At 43.8% G+C, this 12,927-nt stretch overlaps 1 protein-coding gene across 7 annotated transcripts in view; it reads left to right on the forward strand.

Moving 5' to 3' along the window:
- The first annotated feature begins 1,306 nt into the window (after positions 1-1,306).
- The window catches only part of trim9 (tripartite motif containing 9), a 35,068-nt gene continuing 23,447 nt past the window's right edge, over positions 1,307-12,927 (forward strand). For 6 of the 7 annotated variants that reach the window (XM_070920151.1, XM_070920153.1, XM_070920154.1 and 3 more), the window contains exon 1: positions 1,468-2,304. In XM_070920151.1, the coding sequence (XP_070776252.1) occupies positions 1,468-2,304 (837 nt within the window). Of the gene's footprint in view, positions 1,407-1,462; positions 2,305-12,927 lie in introns of those variants that run through there. The other variant, XM_070920156.1, reaches the window with a different exon arrangement.

Raw genomic sequence — 12,927 nt, forward strand, 5'->3', positions numbered from 1 at the left:
GGTCTCCTCCAGGAGTGATCTTTGCTCCCTCAGCTGCTGAGAGGAGAAGCTTTTCAACAAACAACCCAAAATCCTGCAAGTTTATATTGTGCAGCGGCAGCTATGCAAAGCTGAGTGGGGTTTTATATTCAGATCCTGGCTTAAGAGATCTTAAAATAGTCCGTCCTGCTGCTGTCAGTCAGAAAAATCAGATGTGGAAAGTAACTAAGTACAGTTTTGAGTATTAGTACCTTACTTTAGTGTTTCCTTTATATACTACTTTACAATTCTACTCCACTACATGTCAGAGGGGAACATTGTACATTTATCACCACTTTATATATTTGACAGCTGAATAATGATTAAATGGTCAGACAATTGTTCAATTAGTCTGTTGACAGAAGATTAATAACGATTCAGAAAATCATTGGGTCATTCATCAAACAAAAATGTCAAACATCCACTGGCTCCAGCTTCTCATATACAAGGATTTCCTGCTGTTCTCTCTTGATTATTATAGTTAAGTTGATTATTTGGGGGGGGGTTTGGATTGTTGATCAGACAAAACAAGTCATTTGAACCCTGTGCTTTGAGGTTTCTCAGACAAAACAATCAATCGATTAATCAAGACGGTAAAAATGCTAATAAAAATATAATTAGCTGCAAGTTACTCATTAAGATGTAGCACACAAACGTGATGTGCCTATAAAATATGATGCATTGTTATGAATTAACTTCTCAACGTAATCAAAAAGCAATCAAATAATATAATATATAATCATGTAACATTCTGAAATCATAATACTTCCATTTTGCTGATAATACTTAAGTACTTAAGTAAGTGAATATGTTTACTTGGTGGTTCTGCTGCTCTTTCCTGAGTAAATGATCTGAACTCCACCTCCACACTAATCGGCTTAAGAGAGCATCTTCTGAAACAATACACAGAGATAATACTTTGGTTTGGTTCTCCTCATAGAACCACAGAAATGAAGAATTTGCATTTGATCTAATATGTCTGCATGATTAGCCTACATTTTATTAACTGTTCTGTATTAAACGGGTCGTCTTGCATTGTTTCCTTTATAATCCCCTAAACAATTATGTTGGTATTAGATGTTCAGTAACGTCTGCAGACACTATCTGTTGTTGTATCTCGCTGTAAAGCTCATTAACGGACCCTCACCACACTGACAGTCCGGTTATCCAATGGTTGTTTGGAATCCACTGGTTGTCCAATGGCGACTCAGTCTGAGCTGATGCTGCTCGCCTATTGGTGAAGAGTGTGTCGTATCTGTCAGTCTGCCTCCTCGGTGCTGATGCCTTTCCTCTGGTCAAGGTTGCACTTGCAGGAATCGCAGTAGGACGCGACAGGAGCTCCGTTTACGCACAAACAGAGCAGCGGACCGATCAGCCGAGACTCAGCTGTAACTTCTCCTGCTGGTGTTCGCGCTCCTCAGAGGAATCTCTCACCTCACAGAAGCGGCCATGGATGAGATGGAGGAAGAGTTAAAATGCCCAGTTTGCGGCTCTTTTTACCGGGAGCCCATCATACTGCCGTGCTCCCACAACATTTGCCTGGCTTGTGCTCGGAATATCCTTGTGCAGACCCCCGACGCCGAGTCCCCACAGAGCAGCCGAGCCTCCGGATCCGGCGTCTCCGACTATGATTATCTGGATTTGGATAAAATGAGTTTGTACAGTGAGGCGGACAGTGGATACGGTTCCTATGGGGGCTTCATCAGCGCTCCGACCACCCCTTGCCAAAAATCACCTAACGGAGTGCGGGTTTTCCCCCCGACTGTCCCCCAGCCTCCTCCGCAACAGCACCTGCTACCGCAGCCCGGCTCTTTACCCCCGATCCCCCGCAACTCCTGCATCACTTGCCCGCAGTGTCACCGCAGCCTCATCCTGGACGACCGGGGGCTCCGCGGATTCCCCAAGAACCGGGTGCTGGAGGGGGTTGTGGACAGGTATCAGCAGAGCAAAGCAGCCGCTCTCAAGTGCCAGCTCTGCGAGAAGAGTCCGAAAGAGGCCACCGTGATGTGCGAGCAGTGCGACGTCTTCTACTGCGACCCGTGCCGCCTCCGGTGCCATCCTCCCCGCGGTCCCCTCGCCAAACACCGCCTGGTGCCGCCAGCGCAGGGGCGGATAAGTCGCCGGGCGAGTCCCCGCAAAATCTCCACTTGCACAGAGCACGAACTGGAGAATCTAAGCATGTACTGTGTCCAGTGTAAGATGCCTGTGTGTTATCAGTGTTTGGAAGAAGGAAAACACGGCACACACGAAGTCAAAGCTTTGGGCGCGATGTGGAAACTGCACAAGGTACGTGCGTAAAAAATGATCAAGCTGCAGAATCTGTGTCTGATGATTAGCAGTGCGTCTTTTCTCTGTGTGTCTCTCTGTGTTTGTTGCCTTTATTCGCAACGATTCGTCATCCTCTGAGCTGAGCAACAAGTCTGCCCTGAAAAGAATTTGCGCTATCTTGTCAGCTCCGCTCAGCATCCAGCAGATACACCGAGCTGTGGGGATGTTCATTCTGTCTCATTGGATTTAAATGAATGTTTTACAATGCAGATTGTAGTAAGTGGATGAATTGTCCTCCCCGACACACCTCCAGCTCACATTACAGTCAGCTGGAGAAACACGCACGTCTCCAAAACTGGGAACTGTGCTGACATTTGGTGCGCAAAGCTGTCAGGACGCAGCTCTATTTGAAATTCAGTTCACGAGCGGAGAACCAGGAGCAGGCCTCCTTTATCAACAGGAATCTGCTTCTGTCACGTCTGCACTTCTCTTTAACATGACGAACACAGTGAGTCTGGCATGATTTCCGCTCTTGACCATTTGTCTCCTGAGCAGATTCCTTCACTCTATATATGTTACACTCTCATCTGTGCTTTGACGGCTCACAGGCGCCCCAGAGATCATTAGGCACGGCTAATATTGGAGTTATGCTTTACTAAGAGCCAGCAGTGAAGCACAGATGCAGGCCTACTGTGGACTGAGAGGCTATTTTGGAAGCTGAGTTGTTGAGGGCAAGAGAAGGCTGCAGAGCTGAGTTTATCTACGCCTCTGCAGCAGCAACCCTCACCTCCACACTCTCAGCTTCCAGGGGCGAGGGAGGATGTAGAGCTAGATATAGAGCCTCTTCAGTACTCACCCACCCACACACACACACACACACACAGGAAGAGTGATGTGTAGTGATGGTGTCTCCTGGTTTCCATTAGAAAACCAAAAATATGGTGAATGCATTGAGTTTTTGTGTACAAGAAACACACACACACACACACACGCTGCTGCCTCCCTACAGGTGTAGATAAGCTGTCCTCATCTTTTAAAGTCAGAATTGCTCTTGTACGTCTCCAAAACAGCCATTTAACAGACCTCCAGTCCAATCATCTCTTCTAGATGGTGGGGAGATAGTGTGCCACCTCAGGTGCATGAGGCAATTGTAAAATTGATGGAAAAATCAGAGGGGGTTGATCATTTCACTCACATGAAATTGCCATCAATCGAAAAATGTTGCCGACCTTTTCTGCTTCATCTTTCTTGGATCCAAAATGGGGGGGAAAAAAGAGCTAAAGGAGCATTTTTAGAAACCAATCGATGGTAGCAGGGATGCTGGTGCCAATACGCAGCCTGTCCGGCCCTGTTTCTGGCTTCTACCATGGCACCTGCTTATTTCTGACCTGTTATCTGAAGCTGCTGCCTACAGAACTGTAACAGATGGCTGAGAGCTTGGAGCTGGCAGCGTTGAGGACGGGCATCTTTCAGAGCTTCGGGGTGTTCCTCATATAATTCATCAGGGAAAGAAATGAGCTTCTATTCCATGTCCTGCAGATATACTGTAGATTATCGTGTGTCGCTTGTACTTAATAATGCACAGAGTGTAGTGTAGACACTCAAGGATGTAACCAAAGTCCTGGCTGAGGCTTCCTCTGAAATCTGATTGGTCCCTCCTCAGATTTTCTCATACATTATTGGCTGTTGAACTCTGACATTGAAATTACCTGAAATATAACATTTTGTTTGTAGGGCTCTTAAGTAGGGCTGCACCTACATGTTTTAAATGACTAAATAGCTTGTTGTATCTGTTCAGCAGTCCAAAACCCCAAAATATTGAATTTACAATTCTATAAAACGAAGAAAAGCAGCCTCCACCCTCTGCATCTTTAAAACAGCACAAATTGATTTGTTTTGGCAGCACAACAAGTCGTAAACACTGACATATTATCACCTTAAAAAGTTGGTATGGCGAACATATAAGCAAACAGTTGCTTATTTACATATCCAGCAGACACAGAGCAACATTAGCATTCATCTGGAGTCGCGTCTCTGGTCACCAAACAAATCTAAGTATTCATGTGAGATTATAGTATATTCATATTAACAATTATTTTCATTAACGATTAATCTGTTGATTATTGTCACGAGTAATCGCTGAGTCTTTTATTCTATAAAATGCCAAAAAATTCCAAAACCCAAAGACCCTTCTGTTACTCTCATGAATGACCTATAAAAGCAGGAAAATCCTCACATTTAAGAAGCTGGAACCAACAAACGTTTTACATTTTTGCTTGAAAAATGACTGAAACAATTTATCAATTATCAAAATAGTTTTCTTTAGATCTTTCTTTGGACAAATAGTCGAGTAATCGTTGCAGTGGGGAACTGCAGAGTCTCTCTGTGTTTGTCTCTATGAGCGACACTTTTACACGGTCATTTGATCCATTTTATATATAAAAATGATAAAAAGTCTAATGTTGATGCAGGAAGTACAACACCGAGAAACTCGTTTCTTAGTGACAAATCTTAAATCCACACCTGCAGCATTTACACTTCAGAGCTGAAGATGTTCTCGCTTCTATCATTTAATAAGATCTCTTCAAGATTTTCTCCGAGGTTTTTAATCTGCACCATCGTCGTCGCCGTCGCCTTGGTACGCTGGGACAAACTGTGCTCTCTCTATCTTTGTGAAACATTTCTCTCTTTAGACGGAGAAAGAGTTGAACCACCTGCCGCCATGGCAACCAAATCCCTCTTGATGTTGCGCAGAGCAGCAGAGGTCTCTAAGATACCGGACCCCACGAGGAATCCATCCCAGATGCTTTACAGCCTTTCCCCTCCTTCTTCTACAGTACATGTGTGTCTGTGTGTGTGTGCTAAAATGGGTGTTGCCACAGATCATTACTCCTGCTTTTCCTGCTCCTTATTTGCTCAGACGTCTCCTCAACTTCTCCACTGGTCTCACGGGCAATAAACCCCCCCCTGTTTTATCTCTAACTCCCTTTTGGACTGCGTGACCGTGTCTAAACCACAATGGTAATCAATTTCACGTCTCCAAAGTCATTTTCAGTCACAGAAGACGAGTAGAAATTTAAGAGCTACATGGTGTGACTCGTCCAGCTCCCGTCTGCCTCTTTAGATTTGTGTCAGAAGGTTTTATGTGGTGACAGCATGTCTGTGTTAATCTCTGTAAATCACATTAAAAGGAGTAAAGGGGCATCGTCAGAGTGTTTAATCCCTACATAGTGAGTGGTCCTCGGCTCTTCACGGATGTCACAAGAGGTCGCACAGGACCCTTAAGGTAATCTAGGTCAAGCTCTGTCGCCTCAGTGTGTTTTGTGGCAATTAAAGGTGATTAATCACATAGAGGCTTAAGTAGAAGAAGAAATGCGTGGGTGTGCAGAAAATAAGTAGCAGATTGGAGCAGAAAATTAGTAATTTGCCTTCTTGCCACCGGAGGAGAGATAAATCTGAGGAAGCAGTGGAGATTTTAACCCACACGACCCTGAAAATGTCTGCGTGCGAGCAGAAAAAGGTTGTAGAAGTGAGTAATTTGAGGAATTCGCAAGTGATTTAGGAAATTTTCCACTTCTAGTGTGCACATGTGCTACCCTTTAATGTCACCATGTGTTTGATCCCTAAGCCTCCTGACGTAAACAGACAGCTCTGCAAGCTCTCATCCAAGATGCCCCCCAAAAAAAGCAGGCTAATGAGGACAGACAGGGCAGGTACCGGGATGAATATTAAAAGTCTCGTCTCGATATCCAGGCCGATGTTGTCAGCAGCAGATGATTCGTTGCTGGATGAGCTACCTGCAGCCTTGCCTGAGCTCAGCGGGAGCAAAGGAAAAGCCTCGAAAAGTCAGACAGGCAGCGGGATCCCCGTCCTGCCTTCACTCCTGTCTGCTAATAGTAATGAGACTGGCTGCCAGTCTGGATCCATTGTATCCACAGTCGGTCCCGCTGTGTGGCTGCTCAACTCACACTGACACTCAGGACGTCCAGACAAAGACCAGCATGAAACTGCCCCATACAGAGGATGAATTAACTTCAGTACAGTTATTTATTAGACACAAAGGTCTTTACCATAAGTAACTTTGTGGTGAGTATGAGTGTGAACACAAATATTCTGGATACAGTACTTTACACAAACTTTATTGTTTTGGTTCACTCTCAAACCGACTGTTCGCTGGTTAACATAGTGGATCATTTAGCATTTAGCAGCTAAAGAGACAGATATTTACCCGACTAGACCTGACTGGCTACAAGGAGAGTGAATAGAGTCAGTAGCCAGCTGTTTGCCATAAAAAACTTTATAACTTATAACTAACTGTCCCCAAGTGGTCAAAACGTAAATGAATGCTCCTTTAACATATTTAAAACATGATCGTTCACCAGATTATATGATATCAGGGAGCCCTGTTGGCTCTCATACGTTAGTTAAAAATGACAAAATTACATCACAATTAAGTGTCACATTGACCGCTACGATAACAAATGTAAGGATACCACTTTTCCTGGCTAAACGTCGGTTAATGTCCGATATGTTTGTCCTGATTAATTACAGTATGAACAATCAGGACTTTTTTGGCTGGAGTGTGGGATGATTGGTTGGTTGAAATTCTAGTTTAATGTCGTTATATGAGTAAATAAGGATGGGAACTTATTCAGAGCAGCGGTGGTTGTCAGTTCAATCCCCGGACCGGCAGGATAAACCCTGGGCGTGGAAGTGACAATACAGCACTTGTCCCTCTCTCATTACCACCACTGAGGTGCCCTTGAGCAAGGACTATAACCCCCAACTGCTCCAGTGGAGCTGTTCAGTGGCCAGAGAGAGCTCATAGCTTCATAATGCCCGTGAATTGACACATTGGCTCTAAGGTAAAATGATCATGATACAGATTATTGGCCCATCTGTACTTCTAAAGTTGCGTTCAGGGCTTTTCCTTCTTTTTTTCTTCTCACATTGTTTATGACGAGTCAAAAGTGTCCCGGGGGCGATAACGTGGACTAAATCTTTAAGTACACCGTCTTTACTGTAAGTGATTCTGTGCAGATAAAAGACACGGTTGCTCGACTGTTTGTGATAGCAGACTGTGATTTACTGATACAGGGATGAGGCAGAGGACAAAGGCGGGACTGAGGTCTACAGAGAATGACATTTCACAGTGGGGGGGCTCGGATGTTTCAAAGCCGTTTAGTTTGATGCTGCTCCATTACGGGCGGTGATATTTACCCCTCGAGCCGCCATGTAAAGAGATTAGCTGTGTAAATGTTAATGAAAGAGGGAGATAAAGAACAGGAAAATGAGAGCGACAGAATGACCCAGAATGCCCGGAGAGAGGAAACAGAGACTAAGCAGGAAAGAGCGGCGGAGCTGATGCTCAATGTGTCGTCTCTGGGGTAAAAGAGCCAAGTTTGACGCGATACTTAACAGAATATTTCATGTCCAGTGTGCATCTTGGGTCCACACAGAAAACACTGGCTTATGCACCGAAGGTATTTTTGTTTTGGCATATTTTTACGTAACATTTCTGGGTGGGAAAAGAGACCGGCTGAATATTTCAACTTGCTCCAGGCGGGGGGGAACTGGAGAGAGATAAATGCTTTAAAACTCCACTGTGCCAATTTTCCTTTGTGGTCCAACTGCGAACAAAAGAAAGGACTTTCTTTTTTTTTCTTTTCTGTACATAAATTAGTTCAAGCCAAAAGCAGTTATCGAAATGTTTTGGAGCTTTTTAAGACAGAATAATTTGTTATGCTTCTGTTACATCTGGCTGGCCCAACACAGTCGGCCCACATTAAATGAGGACACCAGTTGCCTAAGAAAGTGAGCTCAACCTGACATCTGTGCAGCAGATGATCAGGACAGGTTAAAAGACTGCAGTGACCTTGTTTTCATCATCGTCAGAGCCGTAATCATCGTCGGCGTCGTTGTTTTGATTGATTTTGATGATAAGGTTATACACTTTGAAGAGGCACTGATGTAATTATCCTCAGTCTGTTCTCAGTGTCGCTGCCTTAAAGATAACTGAGACCCTGCAGCGCAGAAATCAGATTGGAGCGAATATGAACGGAGCTTCGACCTTATTGGCTGAGTTAAATGTCAGTGGGCGGGGTCAAAATCCAGGATATCACAAAGCCAATCAACAGACTTGAAAAGTGAAAGAAGAGCTTTTGAAATGACTTCTCTTTTTGTAGCCTGATGTTTCTGATTGGCTGACAGGTGGCCATTAAAAGTATATACTGCAACACCTCAAACATTGTTCCTATCTAATCTGTCCTCAACTCACCATGTATTAGACTGCAGGTAACCATAGCAACAGAACCGACACAGTAACTTTACAGTAAATGATGGTTAAAACAAATATTTAGTCATATAAGCAAAAACAAACAATATGTTCTTGTTTTCTTGTTTTATTTCTTTATGAAAGTGACCCTGGTGTAAGCATGACAATGACCAAAGAGGTGTCAACCATGGCCACTCGTTTCCTAAACTGAAGCAACTTATCGTGCATTATTGCTATAATTGGTGGTTTGATTGGTCATGGCTCCAGAATTATAATTATTGACAGTGCAATTGGCACATTTTTCCTCACATTCCCAGCTTACTTTGTGCCTGATCATCAACATTCGGGCTAACACGCCTTGTTAGTTTCTTTCCAACATGATCAACATGTCAACACGATGGCCCCTGAATAGTTGAGATAAGGTCAGACTTCTACCTGACAGAAGCAGCGCGTTTCACTTCTACTAATACTGATATCCATATTAATTGAATCCGTGGCTTGAACTGCTTAACCCCTCGTTTTTTAAAATTGGCTCAGCTTCAGACCTTCAAAGCCCCTTCACACACCTGCCGTCCATCCGCACGTGTTTCCACTTATGCTGCCTGATTAGACCTCTTCTCTGGACTGCGTGGGCACGTAGAACTGCACTGTATCGACAGCTCTCTCGCTCTCCCGTTAGTTTTATCGCACCTGTTTACACCTCTTTATCATTATTAGCACATAGAGTTTGTTGACTTCACGACTCTTTTCTTTCTGTTCTTGTTTATCCTCCATTTTGTATGACTTTGTTTGAACAAAACAGTGTCTAATCAACCGTGGTAATTGAAAACACCTGTGAGTTGAAACCTTTAGCCCCACTACTCTACACACACTTGTAAGTAGTTAACGGACCCAGGAGTGTTACGGCTAACACTGCTAGCATCCCAAAAGAGGATTTTACAATCTTTTGAGGAGGAAGATCAACAAATCGACTTATATCCTATTCACACGTCACAGAGATGAAAAACATCCAGAGGAAGCTGCATCAAAGAAGGTTCAGGAGTCGAGCTTTGAGGGAATTTATCATCTGTAGCCAAAGTGTAAAGCTCAAATGTTGAATCCGAAAAGTAGCAGAAACATCCTTTTTTTTTTGTTAGGGAGTTTTATGCTTTTTGATTAGACAGCGAACAGCAGCGAGATGACAGGAAATGATGGGAGAGAGAGATGGTAACAAAGACATGTAACATGTAACAAAGGTCCACTGCCGCACATGAAACATTGCCCCAAGGCCACTTTTTTAGTACATAGATACGGCTCAACTACCAACAGATGTGCTCTCACAGGTTTAGTAGTATCATCACCCTTCGTTTCACTCCTCGTGACCCCTCGTTCGTTTCTAGATCAGCAGGTAGGCAACTTGATCATCTGCAGACGCCGCCGCCCTCGCCAGATAAATCCAGCCATGACAAGAATAGATCACTTCTGCCCCATTTCCTGCTGTGCTGTCCCAGGTGTCCGTCAAATAAGGACTCTGTTTCTCGCACGAAGGAACTGTGGCAACTTTCAAAAGCCCCTCGTTATTAGTATCTTGAGTTTCATCGCTTTTTTTTTTTGTGTGTGTGGATAGTTAACGACTTGCTCTGCATTATTGATGGCGGCAGATATAAGCGATGAATAATGCACCAGCCACTTAGGTTCTGCGTGTTGGAAGATGGTTTCATATGGGATCTTGTTAAACACGGAGGAGTATCACAATCTGGCCAAATCTTAACTTCCTCCAGCGTGTTGGAAGATGTGAGAGCTTAATTTTTAACAACAGAAACGTTCCCAAGACAGTAAATATCATCAAGTCGCCTGCTTAATATTTCAAACTGTATTCTCTGAGGGCTGCAGCAGCGCGTGTAAACAACCGCAACCTTTCATGTTGGAGTCTCTGGTTACTGATAGTGAAAGGGGGAAACAATCACTAATCAAGCTGTGCCAAATTACATTCATTCTGACTTTCTTTCATTGGGGGCCTTTAGTGGAAGTGTGTTTTCTTTTTTATTTGCTTGGTGTTTTCTGTCTCTAGAAGTCGACCTCTCCCTCACGTTACAGTGTGTGACCGAATGCCTGTGATTTACACATGGGATTAAATGAGCCTAAAGAGACTGTTTAAAGAACACCAGAGAAAGTGCTTAACCCTGAAGCTCTGAGAAAGAGCAAGGCACTTAAAGATTTCTCCGAGAGGCAACGCAGCTTTTTGAAAGTAGGTTATGGGAACTCGAACGCTATCTCTGGTGTGGAAATGATGGAACATTTTGTGGATGTGTTTTTTTTTATTAGCTTGAAGAGGAACACTTTTCCTTTGCTGTGGCTTTAAGAGCTTAGCAGTGACATTACACCTACCTCCTCCTTTCCTTGCACTTCCCACTTTCTGGTGGGGGCTTTAATCCAAATTGGCTCTGACGCCTCTGTGACATCCTCGCTTTCCTGCGACAGATTGGCCAGTTCGCTCGGCCGCAGAGAGAAAATGAAACGCGCAGAACGGCCCCGGAGCTGCCGGTGAATTATTCATGCCATGCACGTGTTCCCACTCGGCTTAATTACTGAGATGATTAGTGCTGCGAAATAGCAGGGACATCCTAAACACCCCCACCACCTCAACAAATCTTTTCTACACTAATGTTGCGTGATGCTTTTAATTTCGACTGTCTGTGAACAAGACGTCGCATTGCATTCATGTAATTTCAGAATTGTTGAGCAAAAGCCTCACTCATTGTCATCTTGTTGCCCACAATTGGCTGTTTGCTAAGAGTTTGGAGGCTGGTGTCTTTTGTTTTTTAGCCTTTCCAGAACACAACATACAAGAGCAAAAGTGTAAGGAATGGATTAAACAATGTGTTTCTCCTCTCTAAAGTAAGCTGCAAGCGTTAGCATTCCCAGCTAACTGGAATACCGCCCACTAGTGATGTACCCGAGTCTGAATACGTTTCAGACAAAGTACAAATAACGCCATAGAAACAGATATTTCTTCCACCTGAAGTTCCAGTAGTGTTAACAATAATGTTGTACAGTATGAGGATGTGGAAATATATTTCATAATTATTATATGCCAATATTAAATCAATTGGATGCTCTGAAGGCACAACACTTGCCAATGAAATGAAAAAATGCCCAATTTAACGTGACTTCTGGTATAAACCACGCCCATCTTCCGTCTTCTTTATGAACACAGATACAGAGACAGATCATTTTGTTGGTTGAACAGATACAGAGACAGATAGCGACGTCTCTGTACTCCTCTACTACCTACAGCAGTAACTTAGCATCACTACCAAAGCCAAGGAGAACGTCATTAGCTAACTACATTATTATTATCTGGGGTTACGGTTACGTTACAGGCTTCAGTGGGAGCGCTGCTACGTATATGAAGAGTTTGGAGAGTGGTGTCTTTTGTGTTTAGTGTTACCAAAAACACAAGCGCAACATTTTAAGGATGGAAAATCACAGCAGAAAGTTAAGGGTGAACGGTCAATTGTAGCCTCTCAATTTCCAAACCTCAAACTGTGAAGCTCTGGTGTCAGTCAGTCCCGCAGTGCTCCACAAGCCATTTGTCGCCGAAGTCTGTCTTTCCATATGCCGACCTGCCGGCCATGGCATTGTTGTCTTTACCGAGCAGGAAGTCGCCGTAAGCTGTGTAGAAGTAAAACAGCCTCTACTTTCGTGGCAACGCTTTGACCTGGTTTTGAGGACCGAGCTCTGCAGGCTCTCGAACAGACGCTGCGGAAAAACGCCTCCAGACAATCAAGTGCTTTTCATTTCATCTGCTCTGTCACTGAACGCACGCTGACTGTTAACTGGGCGAGGCGAGGCAAGAGGCTCCCTCAGCGTCCATCACTGTATCACAGAGAGGAAAAAGGAGAAAGCCGAAAGAGAAAATGAACTCTGATTTGAGGACAGCTGAGGGGGCAGGTGTGAGCGACCTGAGCTGATCTGTCATGAGACCACCAGAGACTGAGAGAGTGAACGTTTTTGACTTGAGCGTGATTGGAAGGATCCTTAAAACGATGGCGATCCAAGTGAAATGGAGCTGACTGATTTCAGAGATTCAGAAGAAGACTCATCTCAGAAAATGAGGCTGACCTGGAGTGTCCTAACACATCAGGAGGCAGGGATGCGAATTGTGTGCTTTTGTTTTTACTACTGTGTTTTAGATTTTAATTCAACTCATGTTTAAATTTTGATCAAAAACACTCTCATGTCTGTACGGTAGATATAAAGCCAGCAGCCAGTCAGCTTAGTTTAGCATAAACACTGGAAACAGGAGGAAACTGCAAGTTTCAAATAATCACATTATATCTCAGTTTATGTGTATTATGTCTCCTTGTTTAATTCGTACAAGTATA

Source organism: Enoplosus armatus, chromosome 15, assembly GCF_043641665.1.
Source record: "Enoplosus armatus isolate fEnoArm2 chromosome 15, fEnoArm2.hap1, whole genome shotgun sequence".
NCBI classification, from domain to species: Eukaryota; Metazoa; Chordata; class Actinopteri; order Centrarchiformes; family Enoplosidae; genus Enoplosus; species Enoplosus armatus.